The 27,542-nt window shown below is 37.4% G+C and overlaps 1 protein-coding gene across 2 annotated transcripts in view; it reads right to left on the bottom strand.

Moving 5' to 3' along the window:
• Positions 1-1,511: 1,511 nt before the first annotated feature.
• Positions 1,512-27,542, bottom strand: part of ITGB6 (integrin subunit beta 6) — a 46,731-nt gene continuing 20,700 nt past the window's right edge. For both annotated transcript variants that reach the window (XM_027878505.1, XM_027878512.1), the window contains 11 exons: positions 27,226-27,391; positions 26,541-26,702; positions 25,687-25,782; positions 20,441-20,530; positions 15,825-15,959; positions 15,218-15,635; positions 14,535-14,757; positions 11,775-11,872; positions 7,285-7,404; positions 4,731-4,897; positions 1,512-3,393 (listed from right to left, as the gene is read on the bottom strand). In XM_027878505.1, the coding sequence (XP_027734306.1) occupies positions 3,292-3,393; positions 4,731-4,897; positions 7,285-7,404; positions 11,775-11,872; positions 14,535-14,757; positions 15,218-15,635; positions 15,825-15,959; positions 20,441-20,530; positions 25,687-25,782; positions 26,541-26,702; positions 27,226-27,391 (1,777 nt within the window). In that variant the 3' untranslated portion in view covers positions 1,512-3,291. The remainder of the gene's footprint in view (positions 3,394-4,730; positions 4,898-7,284; positions 7,405-11,774; positions 11,873-14,534; positions 14,758-15,217; positions 15,636-15,824; positions 15,960-20,440; positions 20,531-25,686; positions 25,783-26,540; positions 26,703-27,225; positions 27,392-27,542) is intronic.

The following is a 27,542-nucleotide window of genomic DNA, read 5'->3' as shown; positions in this document are numbered from 1 at the left end:
ATCTCAGCCCTGTATCCCAGACTTACTACTCACTAGTTATATTACAAAACAAAGTTGAATGCAATCTGGACATGTAAAACACTGACCAACACGAAACTTTTATAAATCAAACTAAAGTGATCCATTTAACACACATTATTGAAATTACTATACTACAGGATGTAAAAGATACACAAATACTCTAAAATTGCTAAGGTTTATTCTTTAATTCAGTTTAACTCTTCAGTGAATAGTAGTATTACTATTAAAAAATGTTTTGTCCACTGTCAAGGTCCAGCCTCAGGTCAAAACAGTATTTGTGAAAACAGCAGAAAGACTTTTTCATCCCACTCACCACACACAAACCCACTTATAGTTTAGTGGAGGAAAATAGAATAGAGAGAAAAATATGAACTTTGGTACAAATGCTATAAGAAGAAAGTGATATAGTTAATACAAAAGGATGAACTCCACTCTTCTCTCTAGGATGAATGCCAAGTAAGATCTTGAAAGTTCTTGAAATCTGGGAGTTTAGTTGAAATCTAAATTAATGCTGGTAAAAGGATGGCTCATATGAATAAGTCTAGTTATTTGATATCCCTCAATAACAGAAACCTTCCTCACCAAGCCCTTCTGTTTTCTCTCTTCTCATGAATTTTTAATTATTTGAGTGATTTCCATCCTGACAGTTTGGAAGGTGCACAGAAAATCGGTAGTACAGTTGTCGCAGCAGGGAAATTGCAAATCATACTCCCTGATTTTGTTACATCCTTGATAATTCAGAGAGAGAGGTTTTTAGGAGGAGTAATTGGACTGTAAACATTGTCTACATACCAAATTGGATCTTTGCTGATGACCGGAAGATGCAAGTGATGAGAAGAGAGCAAGAAGCTTTTTGAAACAAAATCTCCTGCAGGAACATGGAATGTAGACCACTAAGCATTTGATATGAAATGCAAACACCACCTTTTTAATGACATTTGAATACTGAGATATGTTGCAATATTGAAATTGGTGACCTACAGAAGAAAGGCTTTCAACCCTAATATTGAGCAGCAGAATCAGCCTTCTCAGAAACAGAACTTAAATAGTATTTAATAAACAGTATAGATTTTTATTACTTAAAAAGTAATAAAAATATTTTCATTTCTTTCAGAGAAAGTTTATAATTTGATGACTTCTGTGTGAGAAACAAAAGAGTAACAGATAACTTACATGGGCTAAATCCAGATTTCCCTAGTCCTTAGGCAATCCTGACCCAAGTGGAATCTGAGCAGATTCAGGGGCCAGTGTTGCATCCCATGAGTTTATCCACGTGCCAGGGAAACGGGATTTGATCCCACATGTAACTTTCACTGACATCCGTGGGAGTCTAGTGGTTGGAAGGGCCACAGATGTAATCCTTTATCTGTGCACAGTTTCCACGATGAGATATGCAGGAATACCAAGGAGTACAGATGTGAATCTGTTCCAGTTTAATGACAGACATAATTTCCATCATACTGCTATAATTTTGTACTTACTACATGAATATTGCATCACCTTCTTTCCAAAGGCATCTGATACTATTTCTCTTTGCACAGAAATATATACTATAAGTTCTAGCCACTAACAGAGAGTATTAATCAGTTTGTTTAAACAAAACAATCTTTGTAAATGAAAACTAATAGTTTCACTGAAACTAGATCCTCATCTGTAGCCACTGACTCCAGCAGGCTTTGGATCAGGCCCTAAAACAGGCATGGGTCAGTCTCACTTCCAGAAACTGGAGATATGGAGACTGAAGTTGCGCAGACTTTGTAAATATTTATTACAAAATGGACATAATTTTTTTTAGATCAAATACATGATTTACTACAGGGAATGTATGAGATTGTTTGTGACTGTGTCAATGTATCTTTGATTTCTAAGTTTTCTAAGTACTTTCATATGTACCTTTTGACCATCTGTTTCAGAGTAGCAAAAAATGCAGCTGAAAAGGCTATTAAAAAGTGAAGTATATTAGTGATATTTTAAAATAGCCCAATGTTGTAATTTTTCTCTGCCAGCATGTTAGCTGCTTTTTGGGGCTTTTTTATCTGGTGCTATGCATGGTAACAGCATTACAACTTAAATATTTATGGCAAGTCATCAGTAACTAGCTAAAACTGAGATGTAAAATTCTTCATTAACATAATGTAAATGAATATGAAGTGAAATCCATAGATCTGTTTGTTGCTTAGTTTGGGGGAATATAACTAAATCAAACCAAAACCAAATAACCCAGCCCAAAAAATGTGATTATTTTATTTCACACATGACTAAACAGTTTGGCTGCTGGGCACTGAATTTTGGATATATCAACAAAAGAGTATTGTCTTTGTGTGTGATACTGAATATTTTGTGTGAATATTTTCTGCATGTCAAGGGCTCCTGAACCAGTTTGTGTGATGGGCCAGCATGTGAGGTTTATTTTGAGTGTCTAAACCATTCTCAGGGTGCAAATTGTGAAATGGAGTTCTGGTAATCCTCTGGTTTAAAAGTGTCTCTACTGGGTCCTCTAATTTACAGATATTTACCTTTTGCTCTGGATCCTCTCTACTAGAATTTAAAGGAAAAAAAAACTCACCAGTCTATGCCTGGAGCAGAAAACAACTGCAGGTGAATAAGGCTTGAGTTAGCTTTCCCTGAGAAAACCCCAGGGACTGGGTCCTTAAAGAACATCAAACAGCAATAAGGACAAGGAAAGAGGAAAACAGGACAAGAAAGAAGAATCAGAGAGGAAATACTTCTGTATAACTTACATATAGAAGACAGACAATAACATTACTTTTTTCTGATGAAAAACTATTCAGTCACACAGGTGGTATGAGGAAGCTCTATCCTCAGTACTTTAAGCTTCCGTCATGAAAAAAAAACTTCTTTAAATTTAAATCAGCCGACCAGATAGACTGATACAAATACATTCCTAAACACAAATATATGGTATGTTTGTATGAACAAAGTAGTGTAAAGCTCATTGTAAATACCTAATTTAACAAATATAGGCTTACATATGATAATTTATAATCCTCAGTATTAATGACAAAATTATTTGTGATGCCATTTTTTTAAGATGGGGGCTTTAATAATAAAGGATTGGATGTTTTTAATATTTCTATCAACCTTTACTTCTAATATAATATCTGTATTTTTCCCAACACAAGATATATTTTCTCCAACAGAATGGTTATACCACTGCAAGGTGCAAACAAATATGACATAATCAGCTGAGAAAAAACACGTGTTTTTGGATTCCCTGCCAGGATAACTAAGTTTGTAGTGTTGAAGGTGCTAGTAGAAATCTGCAGCCATGGCCCCTTTTTGCTTTTCTTGGTTCTTGTAAGTTACATTTTTAAAAGTCGTTGTTGAGCCTCTGTACAGTGGATTTGTTTCCTAAAAAAAAAAAAAAAAAAAAAGAAAAAAGAAAAAAAAAGAACCAAAACAAAAACAGGTGAAATGGGAGTCACACAGTCTTTGTGTACAAGTAATTCTGTACCTTTGGTGATTTTAGAATAGCCTTCAGTTCCTCACTTATATTCCAAGCCACTGAAACCCAGAGTGGCCTATAAGAGGCAACACAAACCAGCCTAGGGTCAGGAACATGCTCTCCTTCACAGCTGCCTCCCAGATTAAAGTAATGCACATTGTCAAACAATACTTTATCAAATGTGTCCAATATAATTTGTGTATCAAACCTGGTGGTTGGATGATTATAAAAGCACAGATTGTGTCTCAGCAGTGAGGTGTTACTTGTCATGGTCCTCTTGCTTGAGCTACATAGGCTATCTGCCCTGTGGTGGGAGAAGGGCAAGTCTCATCTGAGCTTCTAATCCTGGTCTCTCATCAATCACTTCCTATCCCTTCAATTTGTGACAGAAAATTGAAATGCTTCTATCAAGCGTATCCTTCCCTTCCCTCTTACCATATGCAGCTCTCCTGAAGGATCAAGAAAACATTCTCAGGTGGCCTTGCCTGTAAGGATTTTCCCCATGTCAAAAGCTGAAAGGCTGACAGTGCCCATTCTTGGAGAAATGTTGCAATCACAGGACTTTGTAGGAGAATGGAGCGGAATGAACAGCAGCACATTGCCTATCCTCCTGACACCCCCTAGAAATGCTTACTCAACATGCTTGTTTTTCAAAGATCCTCAAAAGTCTTGAAGATTTTGCAAAAGAGCAAAAAAGTCAAGGGCAGAAAGGAAAGAAGGAAAGGGAACATGTGGTGTAAGCTTGCATTAGATTCCTAAAGCTATAGATAAAAGATAAGGCCTGAATTTCTCTGTCCTTTAACCTACATTTTGGACAGCTTCCATTCATGACTCCTCTGTCTGGGTGGGCTCCCATCACAGAGGCCATCACCAACCTCTCTTTCCTAAATGGCTCTGTTTCTGGGCAGAGGGGCACACCTCTGATAATCACATAGGCAGCCAACAACTTTGTTCAAATTAATCAAAGATGGGATAATAATTAAAAGCAACTAATAAAAAAAAAAAGCTATTTACGCATTCTTACATGTGGAAGAAATTAAACCAGGAGATTAAACACTTGATATTTTTATCAATAAAAGAATCACAATTTTACTTTATAGGATTCTAAATGTAGTGAAAACCTACCAGCAAAATCTATCCATTTAAAAGAACAAAACCAAGACATAGAATTTTAAAGGCACTTGTGCATGATGCAACCAAATTAAATACAATAAATTGTATGAAATCAATGACTGTCACGTACCGTTTGCCATTTAACTTTTGATTTTTCTGCTTCAAACTTGGCCACCTCTTTTCGGTCTTGAACTGACACCAGTAATTTCCATATACAAAGTAAAACAATGCCAATGAGAAGGATAGCAAGGGTGACACCCACCATTATCATTGGGATATTTGGAAGTTGTGTGCAATCTGTGGAAAAAAAACAGTTATGACTGTGGATATCCAATCAGTAAATTTTAGGCAATTAAAAAAAGCCAAGAAGTGTTCTGAGCTTCTCATTTGCCATGAGCTGTACACACCTTTTTCTTCAAGTCCATGTTATTTTCCTCCTATTAGCTTGCTAAAGGGTTTGTGAAACCAGATGGAAAATATTGCATTAAAAAGTTAAAAAATTTAATTGCGAACTTGTTCCACTGCGCTTTGACCATGTCAATCAGTCAGCAGCTGCTGGATACAGACACAGATTCTGAAGTCAGAAAATTGATTTCAGATCTGTGCCAATATAATCCTAAAAAACAGGGCTGAGTTGACAAGATTATGAATTTTACAATGTTATGGCTAGAGCTCTAGTCCAATTAACTGATATTCAGCATGTTGCAGAAGAAAAAATTCTAGTCAGATCTGTATCAGGGTGAAGTAACCAATGATATTCATAAAAAAGAGAAAACTACATTACTGTAATGAATACAATTGGTAAAAAAAAACCCTTTAGACTTGTTGAAAGTGTTGGTCTGGGCAACTGGAAGCAATTTTGAATTTCAAATCCTGAATTAATTTTATCCTACAATATTTCAGAGAGTCAAAATTAAAACTGAAGTTTTTGCTTCATCAAAACACAAAGAAGTTTGATTCTTTTAATATTAGAAAGTATTGTTTATAAAAGTAGAACACCACTATTTTTAAAAATTTTCTGCTGAACCATGGTTTAAGGACATAGAAAAATTCATTTCAATCTTATTTGTCTTACATGATTGTATTTCACATTCTGGTTTTGTTTGATGTCATCATTTAACTAATTCTTAGGGGTCTGGTTTGAGCAGTGGGTTGGCATTCTGGCTGCTGGTGCCATATTGACTTCACTGCCACTTACTATTCTGCTCCTGGGCCTTGAAATGTGAACTGAGATAAGATCTCAAGAAATTCTCTAGAAATATGATTTCATTCATGGAAGTGAAGATGGTTACTGTAGCACTGTGGGAGAGCCACTGCACAGCGGTCAGTGCTTAAGGAAATACCTTCCTTAAGATATTTCTTTAAGGTTTGTTTTTTGTTTTTGTTTTTTTTTTTTTTTTCCAAATCTACTTAAAATACATAAGGCATTTAATAAAGAGAAAATCTTACCCTTAAATTCTTGTATCTTAAGGGTGTAGTTTACAAAGAGGTGTGCTTCTTTAATACTAGCTTTGTTAAAACCATCTTTGCTGTACTAGTAACCTATACAAAACCAGACCACTGTTCTCAGGGCAGAAGCTGCTTTTGTTGTGCTCACTTGTTTGCTAAAGAAAGGCTACACAAAGGGTTAATAAAACAAATGCCATTTATGCTAACAGAAGTAAGTTACAAATCTGCATTGCTTTGCCTAAAATGTAACTAACATTTAGTACCAAGAAGTCTTAATTGCCTGGAAGATAAACTATTTGGCTGCGGAAAAGTGGTGTTTGGGTTCTCTCTTGTCCTACCTGATTAGGAGATTTAATAAAAAATCAGTAGTGAAACAGCAGTAAATAAAGAAGTCATGTTAATGAAAGGACATAAAGAGATCTGTTGTATATCTGTTAGTTAGATGGGGGTTGTTCAGTCTGGAAAAGAGCAGGCTTTGGGGAGACCTAAAGAGCACTTTCCACTACCTAAAGGGGCTACAAGACAGCTGGAGGGGGACTTTCTACAAGGGCATGTAGTGACAGGACAAGGGGGATTGGCTTTAAATTGAAAAAGAGTAGATTTAGATTGGATATTAGGAAGAAATTCTTTACTGTGTGGGTGATGAGGCCCTGGCACAGGTTGCTCAGAGAAGTTGTGGACACCTCAGGCCTGGCAGTGTTCAAGGCCAGGTTGGATAGAGCTCTGAGAGTGGTATCTCCCCTTGGGACAGGGGGCTTGGAACTACGTGATCTTTTAGGTCCCTTCCAACCCAAACTGTTCTATGATTCTATGATACTGAATCATTCAACAGAATTACAAATATATTTTAGAGTTTCATTAGGTAAACCCAATCAGATAGTCTTTTGAATATTTGTCCATCTATGAAATATGTATAAATTTCAAAGTGAATTATATTCTTATCATATAATGCAAATGACATTGGTATCATCATCTTAGAATTGCACAATTCTTTAAAAAAATTTACTTATTCTTGCAGCAAGGATTGCTCTGCCCATCTTTCATGAAAGGTCAAGTATTTATTTTACCACTGCATTAAATAAGTGCTTGAGGAGGTGCTCTTTTGGCTGGGCAGAGAAGAGCTACAAACACAAGGAGGTGCTGTGCTGCTTAAAAGAGCTCAGCTTCTAAATTGCTCACCCAGTCTATGGTTTTAAATCAGATTTCACATAGAAAAAGCAATATTCACTGCTTACCTTTCTGTTCTATGCTATGAATGACTGTCCTTCCCAGTTCATCCACAGCCAGTAGAAATGTGGTTATACATTCATTTTCCCCCTGCAAAGAGCAGGAAATGGATTTATCCTCTGAATAATCTGCAGAGGGAAGGAAAAAAGTCATTCATCAGATCAAATTAAATTTAACATTTAATAACTAGGAAGACTACTGGCATCATGTTTGTCATAGCCTCATCTGTGCATGGTAAAGAGTGAGAGATAAAAGCAGTAGTACTCTCAGAATTTCCACTAAATTTAATGGATTTTCTACCAATCCCAATTTTGTTTAGTTTATGATTTTTCACTTATATTTCTGAAGAACTGATCCCGATGTTGTCAATCTGCACTGACCATCCAGTGTATCCTATTAGTGTGCCGTGAATTTCAATGAATTGGAAGTGCCTCCAAGATGCTTAACTGCCATCTGTCTAGGAAATGTAGTAGTCCCAAATTATAGGACAAAGTAAAGAGTAGAACCAAGTATGTTCCTTGGTTTACAGCTACTCCTGCCATCTCTAGATCACGTGTCAGAAGTAGATATACATACATCAAACAGCAATGGATGCTGTTAGAAAGGCTGCCATTCATTTATTCCACAATAGCCCCCTCAAAGGTCAATGTGTGTCCAATACTGTCACAGGAGTAAATAGAGATTAATAACAGAAAACTGCAGTTCTGGGATTTTTTGTAATGTGATTCCAGGGGAAGCAAATAAAGTGACCAGAGATGACAGTCTGCCCTTGTTTATTTGTCTCTCCACTTACTGTTGATCAGCACAAAAGCTTAACCCACTTTTTTCCTTCCAGATATTCCTAACTGGCGAGCTTTTCTGCTGGGAAAAAATCATTAAAAGAGGACAGGGAGACAGCAGGAAGCTGGCTTTGAGGGACAATATAAAGCAAATAAGACAATCAAAAATTGCCATAATTTTGAGTGCAACCATAATAAAATATTTTACAGAGCAAAAATATCTTATAACTGTGTGCAATAAGGGATTATAAAGAAACCTATGGTACATAAAGAAATAAGTTCTGCTCCATTTCTTCTTCATATTGCTTATTATCATAAGGTTTGGTCTTACAGAAAACACCATTAAACACCATAGAAAATATGACAGTATTGACTACCCTAGTCCCTTTCTCTGCTTGTTTTAAAAAGAGAATCACATCTGGTTGGATTTTAATGGAAACATGCTCTTGATTTGCAATACTCTTGTACTTAACCTGTTGCCCGTCCTTGATGGCAGAGCAATGTATTATCTAGCCAGGTGACAGGCAGCCAAGACTTGCTGATTTAACAAGATTTGGTTTTGTTAGAAGGGGCACAAACTGCAGACTGATGGCTCTCATTGCCAGGTCACAGTTCCAGTAACACTGTCACAAGTTGTGCAATATTTGTACTTTCCCAACTCCTTTAAGCAAGCAGATTCAAAAAAATAGTTGTTAGCTATTCTGAAGACAGAGAAAAACTCACAGGCATATTCTAAATATCATCCACAAGGCAGTAACTGCACATGTATTAGATATTTTTAAATAGTAATTTTTAATTTAATGTCATAATATGAAACCAAGGGAAACAGAAGTATGATTATGTGCAATGATGTAGAAATGAAAGCAAAGATGCCTGTTCAAGCTATTCAGAACCCAGCTTACAGTTAATATTTTTGTTTCTCTGATGTTATTTTTAGGATGAAGGATCACTAAGAGAGTATATTGCATATATTATTTGCAGTTCATCAGGACAAAAATTTACCTAGGTAGGTAAATTCCTGTAATTTACATCTGTGTAATTTTCTGCATTCTGCAGTGAATCATCATACTCTTCTCACTTCTGCCTGCAGCCTAATTCTATTAATTTCAATTGTATTTGAAATCACTGGAGTCACACTGGAGGAGGAATTGAGTAACAGTGGCAAGATGGAGACTCAAAGCATGAAAGACTCCTTACAGAAACTAATATAAAAGATTCAACAAAAAAAATTGACTGCAAATTTAAATGTCATTATGCCCTTTCTTGTTTGCCTTTTGCTCAACAAAATGTTTTTTTTGAACAGAGTTCATCTCATTTTGAGTCACAACAGAGCAGCGCTGATATAGGGGTTTATTCAGGTTCCAGTATCCACTTTGCTGCTGCACCTGGAATTTGTGAGGTGTCAGAACTATGGAGGAGGAAAAACTCAGTTTCTCCAAAGAAAGTGTAACTGTCCTTGCTGGGCTTTTGGCAGGAACAGCCTGGTGCCCTGTGGCTGGGGTGGTAGCAGGAACCACCTTTTAGGAATAGTGGTTCCTCCTGAGTAGCGAGGGCTCCTCTTCCACCCATCTGGCAAAGGAAAGATTAGCCTAACTTAAATGTTCAAGTACTAAAAGTGAATGAAAATAAATGTTTGAAAGTGATGCCTTCTGTGAAGATAAGCCCAGTAAATGTGAAGCCATCAGCACCTCCAAAGCTGCTGGGCATCCCATTCCCTGATGGAGCCTTAAGGGGAATGGCTGACCCATTGTGTTGTGGGGAGCAGGAAGAGAAACCCCTGGTAACCTCAGAACTAAAGCAGAGGAGGTGAAAGTCACGACTCAGAGCCTAAAATGGGCGTTCACAGGAAACAGGAAAATGTAAAGCCTACCCTTTTTTCTGCAACATACACATGCAAGAGAGAAATGAAATTTTTTAAGTGCTACTGTTTTATTTAAACTAAAGCTATTGCTTTTTTTTTTCCCCCCAAAAGCCTTGAAGCATTAAAGAAACTGAAACATAAACAAGAAAGAAGTAGACTACCATATGAAGTTGTTCAATCCTCTGTTTTAAATATTATGTGGTGTGCTAGTTATTGCATTTTCAAATTGTTGGGGTTTGTTTTAGTGTTTATTCTATGATTATTTTTTAATTCTTATTTTGAAGGTTATTTTTTTCCTATCAGGACTTCTTAATGAGGCTACCTCCATGCCAAAACAAATCTTTGGAGGTATTACACAAGCTTTTAAGATGAAACACAGTTTGCAACAGCTTCATCTTTTTTTTTTCTTTTTTTTAGAGGTCCAGATGGGAACAGTTATCCAGTCCTCACTACAGTACTTGCTGTAACTGCTGCAAATAAATTTTAAACCTAAAGAAGTAGCTGACAGTCCCAATCAGGGAAGCATAGGACATGAAAAAAGAAATAAGCAGGAATAGGAGATTTTATTGACATGCTCATATAACAGTGACCTCTGTGTTTGTGAACAGAGACATATAAATGGCTGTTTCTGCTCTTGATCAGTATTCATTATATTTGAAAATAGAATGTTTTATATATTCCTAGCTACCAATATCTGCCATCTAACAACAGCAACCTGCAAACCTTACAGAGATACGATAAAAGTGTTTATATGTTTTTTAAGCCCGTAAAGGTATTTTTATATTTATAAACAAATACTGATGTTTACAAAGGCAAAGCATGATAATAATTTTGATAAAAATACAAAATTGGAATTAATTGTCCTTACAAGGGCAATATTTGTGATATTTGAGCTCTGTATTATGGAGTATTGTCATCAAAAACAAAAATGTGTAGCTTTCCTGGAAATATGTACATCAGTGATGACATTTCTGCATGCACAGCTCTGGATAGCCTTCCAACAGCTTTCAGACACAAACCTTAGACATGCAGACAGGATTCTGCATTATCATCCTTATTCTTAAATTTGTCTTATTTAATGCTTATGGTACATATGTGATGTGGATATAATACACCTATGCCCTGCCTCACTTAACAATTGCATATGCCACAGGGTTGGGACTAGAATTGCCATTAGAATAAATACAGACTACCAGTTGAACAGGTAAGCGTCTTCCCCTACAGGAAACTAAAATATGCAGTCTTTCATTTAAAGGTTTCTTACTGTTCTTTTTGATCTTGGTGCTTTTTGGGTTTCTTTTTCTGATATATTATCTCACTTAAGATTAATTACTGTTCCAGAAACTTCTGATGATGGAGGGCAGCTTTGAATTAAAGTGAATAACTGGAAGATGTACTTAGCCTTTTAGAATACGAGAAATGTCTTTGCCACAGGTTAAAGGGCTGTGTCTCGTCACCAGCTGTAATCAAGGGTTTGCCTAAGGACTGGAGTCAGGTTTTATTTGTATGGTAGAAGAAGCCCCATTGGAACTCATGGTACAGGAGTAACTTAAACTCGGGGACTTTCATCAGTCATTGATTTGCAGGGACTGGTATTTATTAAATTCTATACTTTTCTGCATAAAGTTCTTAGAAAATAGGCATGACCCAATATGTTAATTAACCTGGAAGGGTAACATCAGCCCTGTTCTGCATTTCCTACTTGGCTCAGAACTGTAGACAGACAGTAATTGCCTTATGAGCCATAAAATAATTCCACAGCAGAAAAACAAGGCTACTTTCAAATATAAAATTACTGAAAGTGGAACCTACCACTAATCACACACACACACAAGAAAGGAGGACTGAGTATACTAACCCTTTTCGATGCTGACAGTTGCATCAACCAATTTGCATTTTTCACTGCAATCTCCCAGTGACTTGTCATCGGAAGCCAAGTGACATTCCACACAGCTCCTGTGGAAAATAATTCAGCAGCTCATCAATCTCTGCCTGTCACAAAGCAACAAGACAAAAGCCAGTATGTGTGCATCTGCATTTTAAAAGGAAGCTAAATAAAAGGTCTCCTGCTATGGATACAGCAGTTCTCAGGAATATGATAGGTACTGCCACCAAAAAAAATCCCAACAAAACCAAGCAAAAAAACCCCCACCTGAATAAAGGTATTGTGGATAAGCTCTGTCTTGTCCTCTATTCTCTCCCAGTTTATTAGCTACCAGACAGAACCCCAGGCAACATTATTCATGGAGGTCTATCAAAGACATGTGGTTAGTCACACACAATACTCATTTTTAAAAATTTCAAAAATAAATGTCCTGAGCATTAAATACTCTTACACAAAATACCAGGTGAAGAAATTCCTATCAGATGAGCGATATCTGAAATTGACTTCAAAGAGATCAAGTTGGGGCACCTGGTATAAGTCTACCTTTGTTGAAAGTCTGTTGAATAATGTATTAAAACACTTTTCAGGTGTCTCAATAGTTGTCTCTTGAATGTGATTACTTGTGTTAGGAATTACTTAGATCCTAATAATACTAATGAAATTTACTGGAAAATTATTTTTTTATTTAATGGTAGAATGATTGAAATACTATTTTAAAACACAGAGTCTAAACCAATTCCTTTAGAAATCTCTGAAAATCTTCACATAAATTCAATGAGATTTTAATAAATCCAGAGTTTATTAGTGGAAAATAAAACAACAAACAGAATTAATGCATGAAAATTTCTGATGAAAAATGCATTTACTGATTCCTCACAAATAGTTTCAGGGGCTGAGACTCTGAGAAGCCATCTGAAGGACTGAATAAAAGAAGGGAAGGGGAGGGGAGGAGGAAGGGGAAGGGGAAGAGAGGGGAGGAGGAAGGGGAAGGGGAAAGGAAGGAGGAAGGGAAGGGAAGGAGGAAGGGGAAGGGAAGGAGGAAGGGGAAGGGAAGGAGGAAGGGGAAGGGAAACATTGCAGCAAAACATCCCCAAAAAACAGTGGCTGTCTGTTGCATTGAGTTACATATATCCATGGGAATATGCTGAGGGTGCTGAGTTTATCTTCAGGGCATGCAGATGACCTTATCGCTTGCTCTATAGATGGTGAATAGCAGAGAGAGCAGGTAATGGGATAGCCTCTATCTCATGGAGACAAACTCAGTGTTGCTGGTTTTGTCGTATTTGCCATGTTTCTTTTAAAACACACTCTCTTTCTCAGCTGCCTAGCCATTGATCTCCAGCCTCTCTGACCTGGTTTTTCAGCTCCTTGGTTACCCTACCCAGGTATTCCCAATGTTCTCTCTCTCCTGGCTCTTTGTTCCCTGCGTTTCAGCATGGGAGCACACTGAAGTAGAGAGAAAAGACCTAACATTGCATACAATATACATGTTTAAGCAGGATAATGTAATGCCTATCATGTAACTTTATATTTCTTACTCTCTGCCAAATTGGGCAGGGCAAAGCAGCAGCCCTGTCCTTCATGTTTAGAGCAGTTGCATGCAGAAGTGCTCTTTACTTTGAACATACTGAGAAGCTTACTTTTGTGGGTCAAATTTAGCACTAACAGAAACAGATCGATGATTTAATCACATGCCACGGAATAGCTTTTCACTTAGAGACAGTGTAGACTGCAATGACAGGTATGAAAATGCAATGGTGGAGAGCTGGTATGGAAGAGAAATGGGCCTCAACTCTAAATAAGGAGACAGAACATCATCATGAAACAGGCAACTGAAACTGCTCGGCACTCAGAAAGCAAAGCCAGGGTCATTAATAACGTGTTCTGTGAAGCCTGATTCAACTTTTAGCTTAAATTTCTACTGAAGACGGCCCAGTTTGGACTGTAGCCCTGCAAGAGCTCATTTAATACAAGCATGAGCAATGGTGTACTTAGAGTGGTCAGCTTCACAACCCGAGTAGTTTTGGTTGATTTTCATATTATGCACCATAGCATTCACCTCTCATCACAGCAGGAAAGTTACATAAATTTTGTATGCTTAGTGGAGAGAAGACATTTCACCATTTACAATCAATTTATCATCAACTTACACATGACATACAGCTACTCACTGATTCGTCCCCAGACTATTACCTAGTTTATCATACTTGTGCCTTTTTAATTCAGCCAAGCTTAACTGAATTTGGACTATGAATTTGCAGATGTGTAAAGCTTGAGTGGACAACACTACCTTATTCATTCATATGAATGAGAATGGTAATACAAATGCCAACTTTTTTCAGCAAGTTCTCATTTTTGCTGTAGCAGCTATGCTGGGACATTTTTATTCTGTACTATGGATTGAAAGGAGGTTTGTCTGGTTTTATCTGATGTCGTATAAGGTCACCGTTCTGATTAGTTGTACAGCCAGGGACAGCAGTGGAACTGTGAAGTTTTACCTGTGCTGCTTGAAGGTGATTTAATTGTTTTCCATAAAGTCCTTTTGTATTACAGTAGTGCTCAGGAATGGTTGAAATATGAATTATGACTACCCTTCTCAAAGGGCAAAGAAGCTCCTGGGTTCTGGTCTGTAAATACAATTTACAGACACAGCAGTAAACATACTCATGAGGCAGTATAGGAAATAGATACATGGATGATACAAACATCAGAGATGTAAAACCAGCACATTACCATCTGGAACTGCAAGGGTCACCGCAGAGAGGGCATTTTTCACATGTTTGGCCTGAGGCCCCTGGATGGGTGCAAGCACATGTCCCGCAGATGCATTCTCCTCTGCCACTGCACAGTGTTCCATCCTCAGCAATGCAGGCGCTGGCGTCAGTTGTGCAATTACAGTATTCCCCAGTCCATCCGCTGTGGCACTTGCATTCCCCACAGTCACAATCACCATTACCTGGAGAAACATTTATTGTACTTCAGATCAGTCTCTTAATAAGAATCTGAATGATGACCTTTAAAATCATTCTCCTTAATAGAAAATATTTTCCCCTCTCTAACCTTTCTTCCAAACATCTTTCTTTCTCTCCCAGCATTTTCAGTTCTAAGCCAGAGGATCAAATTTTTGTTTAGACTGTCTGCAAGCCAGTGCAGCTCCATTCTCTTTACTAGAGTCCTCCACACAAATCTTGTCTCCCGACAGTGCACAATCTAATAGGTAAATATTTCTGATTTATAATGGTATAGCCCAGGAAAAAACTGTTTTAAGTCTAAAGACCATTCAGAAATATTACACTTTATACAGAATTGGTTGCAACTGAATATATGATGAAAATACAAATTCACAATCTCGCAGATAAGGGTGAGTCAATAAAGCTCTATATGCAGACACTAAAAACAGCCCCAAGGGACCATACCTCCACACTGAAGCCCTCTGTGCCTCCCGCACGAGAAGTTGTCGCACTCGCAGTGAGGCCCGTACACCTTTCCATATGGGGACGGGTGGCACACGCACTGTCCGCAGTAGCAGTCGCCTCTCCCGCTGCAGGAGCTCTGACCAGCTGAGCCCTTGCAGGAACTGGTGCCCAGGGAGCTCTCATCGCACTCGCAGTGCGGCCCCACATACCCCGGGCTGCAGACGCACACCCCGCACTCGAACGATCCTTTCCCTTGGTTGCATTTTGGGCTGTTCATCTCGGCCTTTGCCTGACAGTTACAGCTGCATAGGGGATGTATTTCCATTTCCAGCACGTCACTGAGCCCCACAGGCTTTATCATGAGATGTCTTCTGTTTTTTTCACAAGACGGGAGACTTACAGTCACATTGAAAGAGACCTGGAAGAGAGAATGGGGGCCATTAGGAGCTGGAGCACAGGGAGTTCTGCAGGGCACTCAAGATAGAGCAACAGATACTGCCTGCTTTTTGGTAACTGTCTTGGAGGAAGATTATTTAACCAAATCTCTCTACCTTGGTGTCCTAAATTCCCTGGCTTGCTGTCTTTTGAGAATTTGTTCTTTACTTACTGTGTCTCCCACTTTCACATGAGAGCATTTCTTCTGATGTGGAAAAATGGTCCCATTGTTACAGATGGCCGTGAAGGAGAGACTAAGCCCTTCTGTCTCTCCAAGGATCTCCAACTCCACCTCAGACCTCAGCTCCTTCAAGGAAAAAAAGTGAGATAAATGGAATGATAACACTGCCAAGCTCTGCCAATGTTCTGCATCTGAGTAATGTGGACTGTAACTTATCCCAGTTTACACAGAAGTAAACCTGTGCTTTGCCACTTTGTTGACAGACCTCTCTATTGCAAGAAAAATGGGGAACAAGCAAAACAAAGCAAATGCCAATAGACCTGGCTTTCAGTGGAAAGCAATGGTGGTATCAGTTTAATATCCGCTATCACAGGACTTATTTCCTGCCCTTGCAGGAGAACAAATTCAATGTTTTATTAAATCATCTTTCATGACTCTGCTGACTGATACAGGTTTTCCTTTAGGTCTGATCTTACTGAGGTGAGGATTTGTGTCCCCGATTGCATTGCTAGCTCTGGGCTTTTCCTGATTAGCCAGCCTGTGTCAATATTGTTCCCTCCCTTCCTTTCTTCTCCCGATGGAAATTCCTGCTTCATGAGCTGTATGTGCTATTTCAAGCTGTGTTCAACAACATTCCCATTTCTTAAATCAATTTGTTAAGTCAAACTTTTATTTCGTAATTCACAAACTTTCTTCCTGAACTTGCTCGTAGTAGGGTTTTATATTTTAAGTCTTTAAAATATTTTACAGCAACTTTGCTTACACAACCTTAATCCAAACCCTTTGACAGACCATTGGGAAATTCCCTATGATTTCACTGGCCTGTGGACCCAGTAAATGGAAATTTTTCAAAAGTACTGCTGAGTAAACATCTCACTGACTTGACTTTGTGCTCATGCGAGCCTAATTACTTACAAAATACCCCTGCCCTTCAATCAGAGCATGAGGAGCTTGCTGACCTTACTTCAGTGAGTCATTCTACTAAAGGTATCAGGATGACTCAGTGGAGTAAAGGTCTGGTGGGGTAAATCAAAGTAAAAGTAGAATAGGCAGAAACCTGCATAGACAACAATTCCCTGTGCTTTGTACATGTCCTGGATTCCCCGGAAATTTGTCTTAGGGTTGTAAAACTGTGCCCTGGGCATCAGGTTGGTAATGTTGGTCGGTTTAGATATGTCCAAATTTCCCTTTACATTTTTTTTAGAGATAGGTGCTTAAGTCGCTATTGAAACAACACAGAGGATCATAGATAATAATTTGTTTGCAATAGGTGGTCTCTCATGAAAGGACCAAACATAGTAAACATCTAGATAAAACTGTAAGTGTTGGTATGTGCTAATGTTACAGGAAATATCACCAATAGTCCCTCCTCCACCATCTGCAAAACTACAAGGCTCAAACAAACAAATCTGAATTTTTTGTATCTTTATATCTGTGAGCACTTCTAATGATGTTTTAAATTTACTGAGCTGCCTGACTGTAGTTTGAGGACAGATAGCAGACAGTTTAGTAGTTTAGTGAGCTTCAAGCCATTCACAGAGAAACATTTATGGTTCAAATAATTTTCTGAATGAAAGAACACATGATGCAGTGTTACATACTTGTGCCCTTGTGTTACCTGTCTTTTCTAATATATTATTTCTTTGGTGTCATTTTCTTACAAGTGAAAGGATCAGACACTGGGGAAAAAAAAAACATCAAGCGGAATTATTCTGAAATTTTAAAATCTTGGAATGGCTTCAATCAAACGGCCTGCTATCTGTCACAATTCATTTTAGCCTATAGCTTTGCAATACAAAGTTATGTGGAATTCAATGCTAAACAAAACAGACAGAAATATGCTTACAGAAGAAAATGAATCATACTTGGAAAGAACATGAGAACTCCTTGTAACAAATATTTTGACAGCTCAGACTTTCTTAACTTTCTTACTTCCTCTCTGAAGCTTCTAGATGGCAACACATGGTGAATGGCGTTATCAAACCTTGTGTTTGCACAGCAAGCAAATACTCAAAAACACTTTAAAAGTGTTAAAAGATTTAATCTAAGTCTACCCTGGGGGACAAAGAGTTATTTATTCCTTTTTTGTGAGTAAAGAAACAGAGACACAGGACGTTGAATTACATTGCTGAGAGTATCATGAAAAGTGTCTGACAAAAGTGCCATTAGATCTTCAGGTTTGCATGTGATTTTTAACTGTATGTATACCTTCATTTCCCCATTCACAGTAAAAAACCCAAAATCAGGTATCATCACTTACATCAAATAAGGTGGTTTTTGTGTTTCCTGCTTGGAAGATTTTCAGACTTGAAGCAATAAGATTTTTAATCTTTAAGGTTATGTGTAATGAGATGGACTTAGGGAAATTTTGAGAGTGACATGTTGCTACCTGTACACATTTTACATCTTGAAACGTATGTGGGATTTTAAGAACCTATGTGCTGCCCTGGTGCACTGTCTGGACATGCTGTACCTGGATGACGATACGACGAGTTATGGCCCAAAGGCAGAAGCACCCTTTCTGCCATCACCTCCCTGCTACTCCTAGAGTGGAGCAATCACAGAGCTCAGAGCTCCCTCCAAACCATGTCTACTGGATGGGTGAAAACAGAATCAGCTGAAACAGCTCAGGAGCTGCATCGTGGTCACCACTGACAGCTCTGGGAGCTGGTCATCCCAAAGCACGCAGCAGCGAAAAAGAACTGAGAACAAGATAGAGGGCATAATTTTGTCTTTATATAAGCATCAGTGTGCCCTCTATTGTGTAGTGAAAGCTCTTGTGGTCTCCACACGTCGGAAAGCACTTTATAGAGTCAGGGAGCATAAAGACACTGTAAGATAAAGTCACCAAGGGCATGGAGCAGCCAAGGAGAGATTAAGTCTCTCCTTGGGAGAGACTTAAGGCTGGGATTGTCCAGTTTGAGACTGGACGCTTGAGAAGACTGGACAGTGGGTGGCAGATGCTTTAGTGATAAAATATTATGAAATCATAAAGACAAGGTGAATGCAGAGCTGTTATTCACCAAACTGCAACACCAGAACTAAAGTGGACTCCGTGAAATGGAGTAGGGAGTAGGTTAAGATAGGAATAAGAAAAATGTATCTTGACACAGTGTGACTGAAGCCTTTTGTGCCATAGAAGGCAACAGAAGCTGAAAAATCAGCAGGTTCAAAAATGAGAGTAGGAAAAAAAAAGTCATGGACAATAGGAACATAAGCAGATGTGAAGAGGAATAGGCAAGGATGCAATGTTCCAGTGAAGCACCTTTCTGCACTTCATATTACAGCACCAGCACCTGGGACATTTTTTTGTGTGTTTTTGCATTACTTACTGGACAACAAAATGGTATTTGGGCTGTTAAATGTAGGAACCTCTGCCCATATGTTAGAGTGCCATCTTGGAGAAATCCTGACGGGAACCAGATGTGACTTAACAGCAGGTTGGAATCCATAAGTGAAATCCTGTTGCCACTCAAAGTTCAGCAATGGCTTTCCTCATGTAAAAATTCCCTCACTTGTATTTATTACAATTTGTAAACTCCTGCGACTAGTCCTGTAGCTCTTTCCTTATATAATTTTCCATAGAATGGAGAACCTTCTGGTACTTTGTATTTTATTAAAAAAATCGTATCTCATCAATTGCATTACTTTCATAAGAGTTATAAGAGTCATAAGAATCTGTTTTTTTCCTATGACCAAGTCCAAAATAATTTTGGCATAGTGATGATTATCTCATTCAGGTGATAGAATAAAGAGCAGAAAAAAAAAAGCAAGGAAAGAAGCAGAAGCTATTTGTGAAGAGTTGTTTGTCATTGCAGACAACTGGTAGAGCAGGTTTTTTAAAAAAATGGGCTGAGACAGAAGAGAGAAATCTGTTGTATATCAGCATATATATAAATTAATATATCTGAGTAAAGACCTGTACAGCTGTCTAAGAACATTCCCCTGACAGAAGAGAAACAGGCACCCAGAATGCATTTTACAAACAAAGCTCTGAAGAGCAGTGCTGTGTTTATGTTCCTGACATCGTTACAGTATTTCTTTGTATTACCTAAACAAACCCATTCAGGTCTTGATATTATCTAAACAAATCCATATTGGCTTCTGTGTTCCCCTTTTTAAAAACCTCAGAACAGCCTCACAGGGGCAGCACCAATTTGCTAAAGCAGAGAAGAGCACTGAGCATGGGATAGCGCTTTTTCCCCAGATATTCCCTCAAGGCAATTCTATGTCTGCTCTGGGTAGCTACCAATGGGGAGGGAGTTGAGTGCCTGTCCAGGTGCAGAATTGGGAGACCTGAATATTAAAGAAGGCTTAAAAGTAGGTGTGAAATAAAGGATTATGATGAAGGCAAGACAAATGAGACACTGATTTAAATTCAGCATCCCAGTAGAACCAAGGCATGACAGATGGTTATAGGAATTTTGTTTCTGTGCTCCCTCAATCCTCAGAGTGATCACAACCTTTCCTGTGAAGGTCATCACCTAGCATTAAAAAATTATGTAAGCAGAGCATGAAAAGAATCAAAGACACTTGTTTTTACCAAATTGCAAGGCAATTTTGATCACAGAAACATGAAGGAAAAGACTGCACTATAACCATCTTACCTGATATGCAGCAATGATCAACTGGAGAATATTTCCAGAATCCTTCTGTAGTCGTCCAACGGTAGCTCCAGGAATAAGTTTTGCATAGTTCTGGAAAAAAAAAAATTAATTTAAAGCACAAAAAACCCCTAGGTGTCAAGGAGTTAACATCTAAAAAACCCAAATCAAACCAAAACCCCCAAACCCCAAACCCCTCCACACTACCCCCCACAACAAAACCAAATACATTGAAGCCAGTGATATTTTCAAGGATCCTTGCAGCTCCATTACACATATCCTAATGAAAAAGCCTTATGGAGAAGAGCTAGTTTAACTGAAAATTCATTGGACATGTATTATGAATCACCTCTATAAGTCTGATTCTATAGTATTCTTTGAGCTCTAATTTTTCAAATTTAGAAGGAGGATATATTCTATCAACTGTTTTGTTTTTCTCTAATAAAAATATACAGAAGCAGACTCAACTGCTCAACTGTTGCTGCACAGTTCAAGAGTCTTGGACTCTACACTCAGCAACAACAGTCACTTTGTTTGTCCTTGCACAGGTATCTTAGTTGTCTGTGGCTACAATGGATTTTATGTTAAATTTATATTAATATTGTAGTACCTACTTAGCAATTTATTTTGATGATAAGCTTTCTTTTCATTTTGCATGAAATTGCATTGTGCCAATTTTCTTTTGCATGATATCATATCAATGCTGTTATTCTAAATAAAAAAAAATCCAGAGAACTATTAATAAACATGGATAATTTGATACTCTTATATCCTTCTTATACTTCATATCTCCAAGAGCCCTGTGATTACTTTATATATTATGTGGGGAATGGTTATCATTCATTGGATTTCTAAAGTGCTACTGTTAATCAGTGGGATTAACTACATTTTAAGTTACAGCTGGTGACTTCTCATTCCTGACTCCTCCTGTGATTAGTGCTCTCTCAAGGATTCCTGGAATATTGAAACTGCATTTTGTACACATGGACCTTTTGTGAGAAAAGATGATAAACCTGGAATTTAAAATATAGCCCTCTTTAATCTGTGGTATGCAAAACAAACAGCAGGGATATACTGCTCTGAAGACTTTCTTTGATCTTTCCTCTTTGAAAAAAAATTTTCTGCATGGTGATACCAGGATGACGTTTCACGCCCAGGCTAAGCACGTATCTCATGTCCATTGGTTAAGCCCTACCTTTTAGCAAATATTTCCATTTAACCATGAACAAGGTGAGGCAGGCTGATGCTTTTGGGGTGCTACTATTGTAAAACATCAAAAGGATGTAATGGAATTTACTCTTTTGGCATATATTCATTAAGAGGTGAAGTGCATTTTATAGAGATACTCTAATTTATGTTAAGAAATTTGGACAATTATATATTTGACTCACTGGGGTCGTGTCTAACTTTTAGCTTGGTAAATGAAAGAAGAATTTTCATCATAAATAGAGTGTCATGCTAAAACTATGAAAATAATTTAAAATTCCGTTAAAGTGTGGAGACTAGAGTATTTTTAGTTAAATTTTCAGCAAGGAAATGGAGTCTGAAATTCCAATTTTCAAGCCACATTCTTCTGTGATATAAATAGAAATAATTACTCCAAAAAAAGAGTAATTTCTGTTTTGAAAGAAGTGATCTTTAGTCAGGATTAGAGAGAGAGTCTTTCCCTTATCTAGGTTTGAATAAATTTTTAAAGAATTCTGCTTGAAGACAAATTATATCAACAATAATAGCAACTACTTCATGAAAGCTTAAAGACTGGTGTTTTCTTTTATGCTAAAATAGAATTTGTCAAAATATAATTATTGTTGCAATAATCACAGATGCTTTTTGAGTGAATGGCTTCTATAGGATAAAAACATCCTCTCCTGCTTTGGTAAGACTCATCTGAGACTAATGATGCTAAAAGTTAGACATACGTGAATATATTTTAAAAGATAATTAAAAAAAAATTTCCTTTTAATAAATCATCTCAAATTATCTGGGCTCAGCATAAGGAATTTTCTCTCCTCTCTTGAATTTAATTTTGAGTGGCTGTAAAAATGTTTCCACATGACTGCTTTTTGAGCACAGAAGTTCCTGTGCTTGGGGAGAGCATCAGACCTAAATGATCTCTTGCAGTTGCTGTACAGAGACTGTTGGGATGCGTGGAAAGATCAAAACTAACACCAGATCTGCTACAAGCATATGTATTCTGTGCTTGTGCCACCCATAATAATTGTGTGTTAGATAATTATACACATACATGTAAGTGGGTAAACTGAAAATTCAGTTGAAGAGGATCAACAATATTACATGACTGAATTATTTTGGGCTAAATTGTTGGGGATTATACAGGGCTAGAAATATAAACATATATTTGACAGTCTGAACACTGCACTTAAGACTAATGGAATCTATTTAGAGTATTTAAAGAGGTGCTTTCTAAGTCCTCATTTTAGTGTATGTTTGTCCCTAAGAACTGAATCATAAATAGCAATGGTCAGTGTTGGCATCTGATATAATTAGATGCTGAGTTCAAGTAGATTTGTGATGAGATATTTGGGGAGAGGTTTTCCAACCTCCAAGAATAATTGGAAAGGTTTTCAGAGGGAGGCTGCAGAATCTCTGCTGCTGAAGCTTTTAAAAAGTGAAACACCAAGACAAGCGTGGTTTAATGGTGGTTTATGGTCCTCTGCTACATCTTCCAGGCTACCCGAGCCTTACCACAAGAATAACTCGTCTTGTTCTTTTTACATTCTTAAGTGTGGATACTGGTTATTTACATTTATATTACAAAATTTGCATCACACAGATGAAAACATGGCACTATTGCCCTGTTTGCACATCCTACATACACCCTTGAAAGTATATTTCACTGTGGAAAAACTGCACTGTGACATTTATATTTGATTTTTGTATTTCCTTTGACTGCTTTTCCACATCACCTATAGGACAAAAAGCAGACCATAACGGCTATAGCTATCCAAAGAAGTGAAAGAAAGCAGTACTAAAGATGAAAGCAGCAGATAGAATATATTCACTGGGATCACTCTATACCTTACAAGATAGACGATAGTTGTACTTTCTTTTTTCTGACAAAGAACTTAATGAGAATAAACCATTCCCTCGTTGGGTTAACCAGGACTTGCATTTTTTGTAGCTATAAGCCTTTGTTTAGTGTTACCAGTGAACAAAGGGTGCCCCTCGGTAACTTTGATACTGATATAAGACACAGGGATACTGGTACAGAAACACCCTGATAAGAATGCTGGGTGCCATCTCTGAAGGTGACCACCAGCAATTTCCAAGGCAAAATACAATTTCATCAGTAAAAGAAAAATTTCTTTGGACAGAATAAGTCTCTTTAAATCAAAGAGATATTTACAAACTACTTTCCTAGAACTGCCCTTATTTATGCAGCCCCTATTAAAATCAGGAAAAATATTTCACCTGTCATTGACTGGGTCCCTATTAATAAATTGTTGAGCAATAATAAAATCTAGTAAATGTTTTTTTAATGTAAAAATATTATTTAAACTATGCAAGGACTATAGAATCCCACTGCATTTGTAGATTGACTTCTACTGTTACTGACCTAAATTTTCATGATCCGGCTCAGTATTTAATACAGTCTTTAAACAGGCCAAGCTGTCAGTGCTTCAAGGTGCAGTGTTTTCTCCCTTGTCAAGGCTGTAACCTGAGAATCAGTTTATGAAAGATGTGACTTTTGTCAATTTTGTAAAACAGCTGGAGCATTAGTTTTACTCCAAACAACTCTACCACTGGAATCAGTTGCAGAAGTACTGGGGGAGCCTTCCCTGGGTTACAGAGAGGACAGAAATTGAAAACCATCATACTGGTGAGTGCCTCAAGGATGCATCTGCTCTCTCTTTTCCTCTACACTTTCTTTCCTTTTTTCCATATGGTAATCACACCAGAGGAGCACCTCTCTCCTCATTACTGTACTTTTGTTTTTAATGAGGAATGGTTTGTAAAGGTTTTTCCTTTGGAAAGCCAAGCTTATTGTATCAGCAGGATCACCCTTATTGACTCCCTCTCAACCAACCTGAATAAATTTGGAGGAACAGTTTCTCTCTGCTTGTCCCCTTTCACACAGCAGCAGTATGTGGCCAGGCAGCCAAGTTTAGGCTGCAAAAACCCTTTTTATCCACACTGAACTCATATCTAGAATTTCTTTTAGAATGTGAAAATTTCTTTCCTGGAGCAGGACTGGACAGAAAAAGAAATAAGAATTGCCAATATCCCTCTTATTTTATCTTAGAGGGCTTTGGCTCACATTCACTGTAAGAACAGTGAAGCAGCTGTTGGCAGCTTTGCCTCAGCTCACAGCTGGAACATCCAGTGGGTCAAAAGTAGCACAGGGCTGCAGGAGGGCTTGTAACTGTGGAAACTGAAAACAGATGCCTGCACAGATGACTGATGGAGTTGCAGGTATGAATGATATTTGACTTATTAAAAATATGGTATGGATTTTATGTATCTGTAACCACTGCTCCTCTGCTCTCTCCTCTCTCCTGGCTCCCATTTTCCATGACATGAGACTTTACAGAGTAGGAAATTTACTTCACTGAAGAGGATTCTGCTAGTCCTAATGCCCAAAATTCCTGTAATTGTTTTCCTTCAGTACTCATGAGGACCAATGCATGAGGAAAGAGGACTTTGTCCATCATCATTTTCACTTTTCATCTTGATGCTAGTTTCCTACTACTCCCACTGGAAAGCATCACAGAAATAAAACAAAAATGGAAAAAACCCCAACCAACCAACCAACCAACCAACCAAAACACACAAAAAAACCCAAAACAAAAAACCAAGAAACCAAAAACCAAAAAAACCCAAACAAAGCAAGATCTCAGAGATGAGCATGAAAACAATTGCATGTTTCAGATTGTGTTCTTGTCTTATAAAAGGCTCAGCTGTCCTCTAGCCTCATAAAATACAGAAGACTAATCCCAATGATTACACTGAAGTTTAGCAATGCTTAGTTTGACAATCCTTGACTTAAAAGATTAGTGTGATTCAACTTGAAATCCAATTTAAAAGTTACTTAAGAATGTCAAAATCAATACATGAAGAAGCACTTCTTAAGCAGAAGAGCTTTCCTCCAATCTAGGATTTCCTAGTTATTTTTAATACATAAATATCTTGCAGAATTCAATCCTTAGTACTAGAATTACTGTATCAGCTGTGCAAAAGGGTGAACTTTAAAACAAATACTGGCAAACTGAACATTTTAATTAGCTCACCTCATATGTGTGAACTTGCTCATTCGTTACAGCAAAAATTAATAGAACATTGTTTTGCACAAGTTTGTCAATTAATTGTCCAATTGTGGGATACTCCTGCAAACAAACAGAAGAGAGGCACATCAGTCTGTTTCTCATGTGTTTCTAGTTACTAACTGTCTCTCCTGTGTGAAAGACACGTTCAAGTGATCATAATTAACACTGTTCAAGTGAACATAATTAACACTCTCTGTGTAGTACAAACTATAATTAGGAATATATGTATACAAAATAAAAGATAGTGTATAGAATTTCCTCACATTGTTTTTAAGGAAACCCCTCTAAAAAAAGTATAGAGCCTGCTTCCATACTGGGAGATATGGCTCAGTAGCATCTGTTATCTATATATTTAATCCAAAGAATAACACTGCACCAGAACAACTGGATATTTGTCCTACACCAAACACTATACTATATATATTTGATATTTTTGAACAATGAATCTTAAGCTGGTAAATCATCCCACAGGAAAAGTGTCCTGCAAATCCTTGAACTCCTCCTGAGTTCATACCCTTTTAGGGAACATAATCAAGGAGGAAATAGCAGTCAGTCCAATTCTGTGTGCTTTCCTGGTTAGAAAAAAATCAGATTTGTTATTTCTTTTTTCTTAGTTATAATCTATCCTAATTCCATACAAACACACTTCTCTGTTTACTGAAATATTCACTTATAAATTAAATAGACTACATGAAATATCTGTATTCCACAACTTTTATACATTTCAGTGTTAAAAGTATGTCAATAATTTTTTAGGTTGCTCCTATTAGTCTTTAAATTTCCAGAATGTGAGAGTTGTACAAAATTCAGTTAATTACCAGAACAGTTGACATGGAATATTCATTATTGTCGTCCAAATGACAGTTCCCATCATTAGGAATAACAATCCCTGCCAGTTTACTGTCCATCCCAAAATGGGAATCAGCATCACTCACAAACACCAGCAAATGTAGAGAATCATTCCTCCATCCAATTTTTTCCTGTATTTAAAGCACAACAATTTAGCAGACTGTATTGCATGACAATATAAAAAAGCAGCTAAATATTTGGAGGATGGCACCTCAAAATAAATGAAGAACATGATTTTCAAGGGAGCATCAAAGGCAACATGATGTCTCTTAAGAGACTGTGTTCATTCCATTGCCTTTGGCTAACATTTTGTCTCCCCATCCCTGTGTTTAATAAAACAGGCTGGCCACGTTCATGTCAATCTGCTTACTACTCTTAACATAGTTATGAAAAATATTTAAAGAAAAATTAGACATAATAGTGATACAGTTATTTGGGGTTATTTATCCCTGGCAATTAAAAGGAAACACTAAAATATTGCAGTGTGCATGTTTTTCTTGGTACAGCCAAAACTATTTTAACACAAATTTAATGAGGCTCTTGGATTGCACTAAAAATTCTTAAAAAATAATCTGCCACTTTGAAATACCACCATATAATACTAGAAGTAGTAATACACGGAATAATTAATATTATGCCTAGAAATTTCATTACCTTGCAAACAGCTGCCTGCATAATTGCATCAAATCCTCCTTCTGGAGTGTCTATATTAGCAGAGATACGCTGTACTTTCACAATTTCATTGAATTTTTCAGCATCATTTGTGAGTGGCAAAACATGTTTATATCCAAAGGTGGGTAAGCACTCGTATGGTACACTTCTGCAAGAAAAGTGAGACAGCTTATGGATAATACAGAGTGAAAAATCACTACGATGAACACTTCAGAGGCCTGCCTGGATTAGTTTTTGTTCATGTATCTCTCTTCTGTGCCTAAGAAGATCTAATGAAAAACATACAATAATTAAAGAGC

The sequence above is a fragment of the Empidonax traillii genome, unplaced genomic scaffold (genome assembly GCF_003031625.1).
Source record: "Empidonax traillii isolate 1590-97213 ecotype Southwest subspecies unplaced genomic scaffold, ASM303162v1 scaffold5:size3517227, whole genome shotgun sequence".
Lineage (NCBI taxonomy): Eukaryota > Metazoa > Chordata > Aves > Passeriformes > Tyrannidae > Empidonax > Empidonax traillii.
The sequence above is the reverse complement of the archived record's forward strand: the minus strand, read 5'-3'. Positions and strand labels throughout refer to the sequence as shown.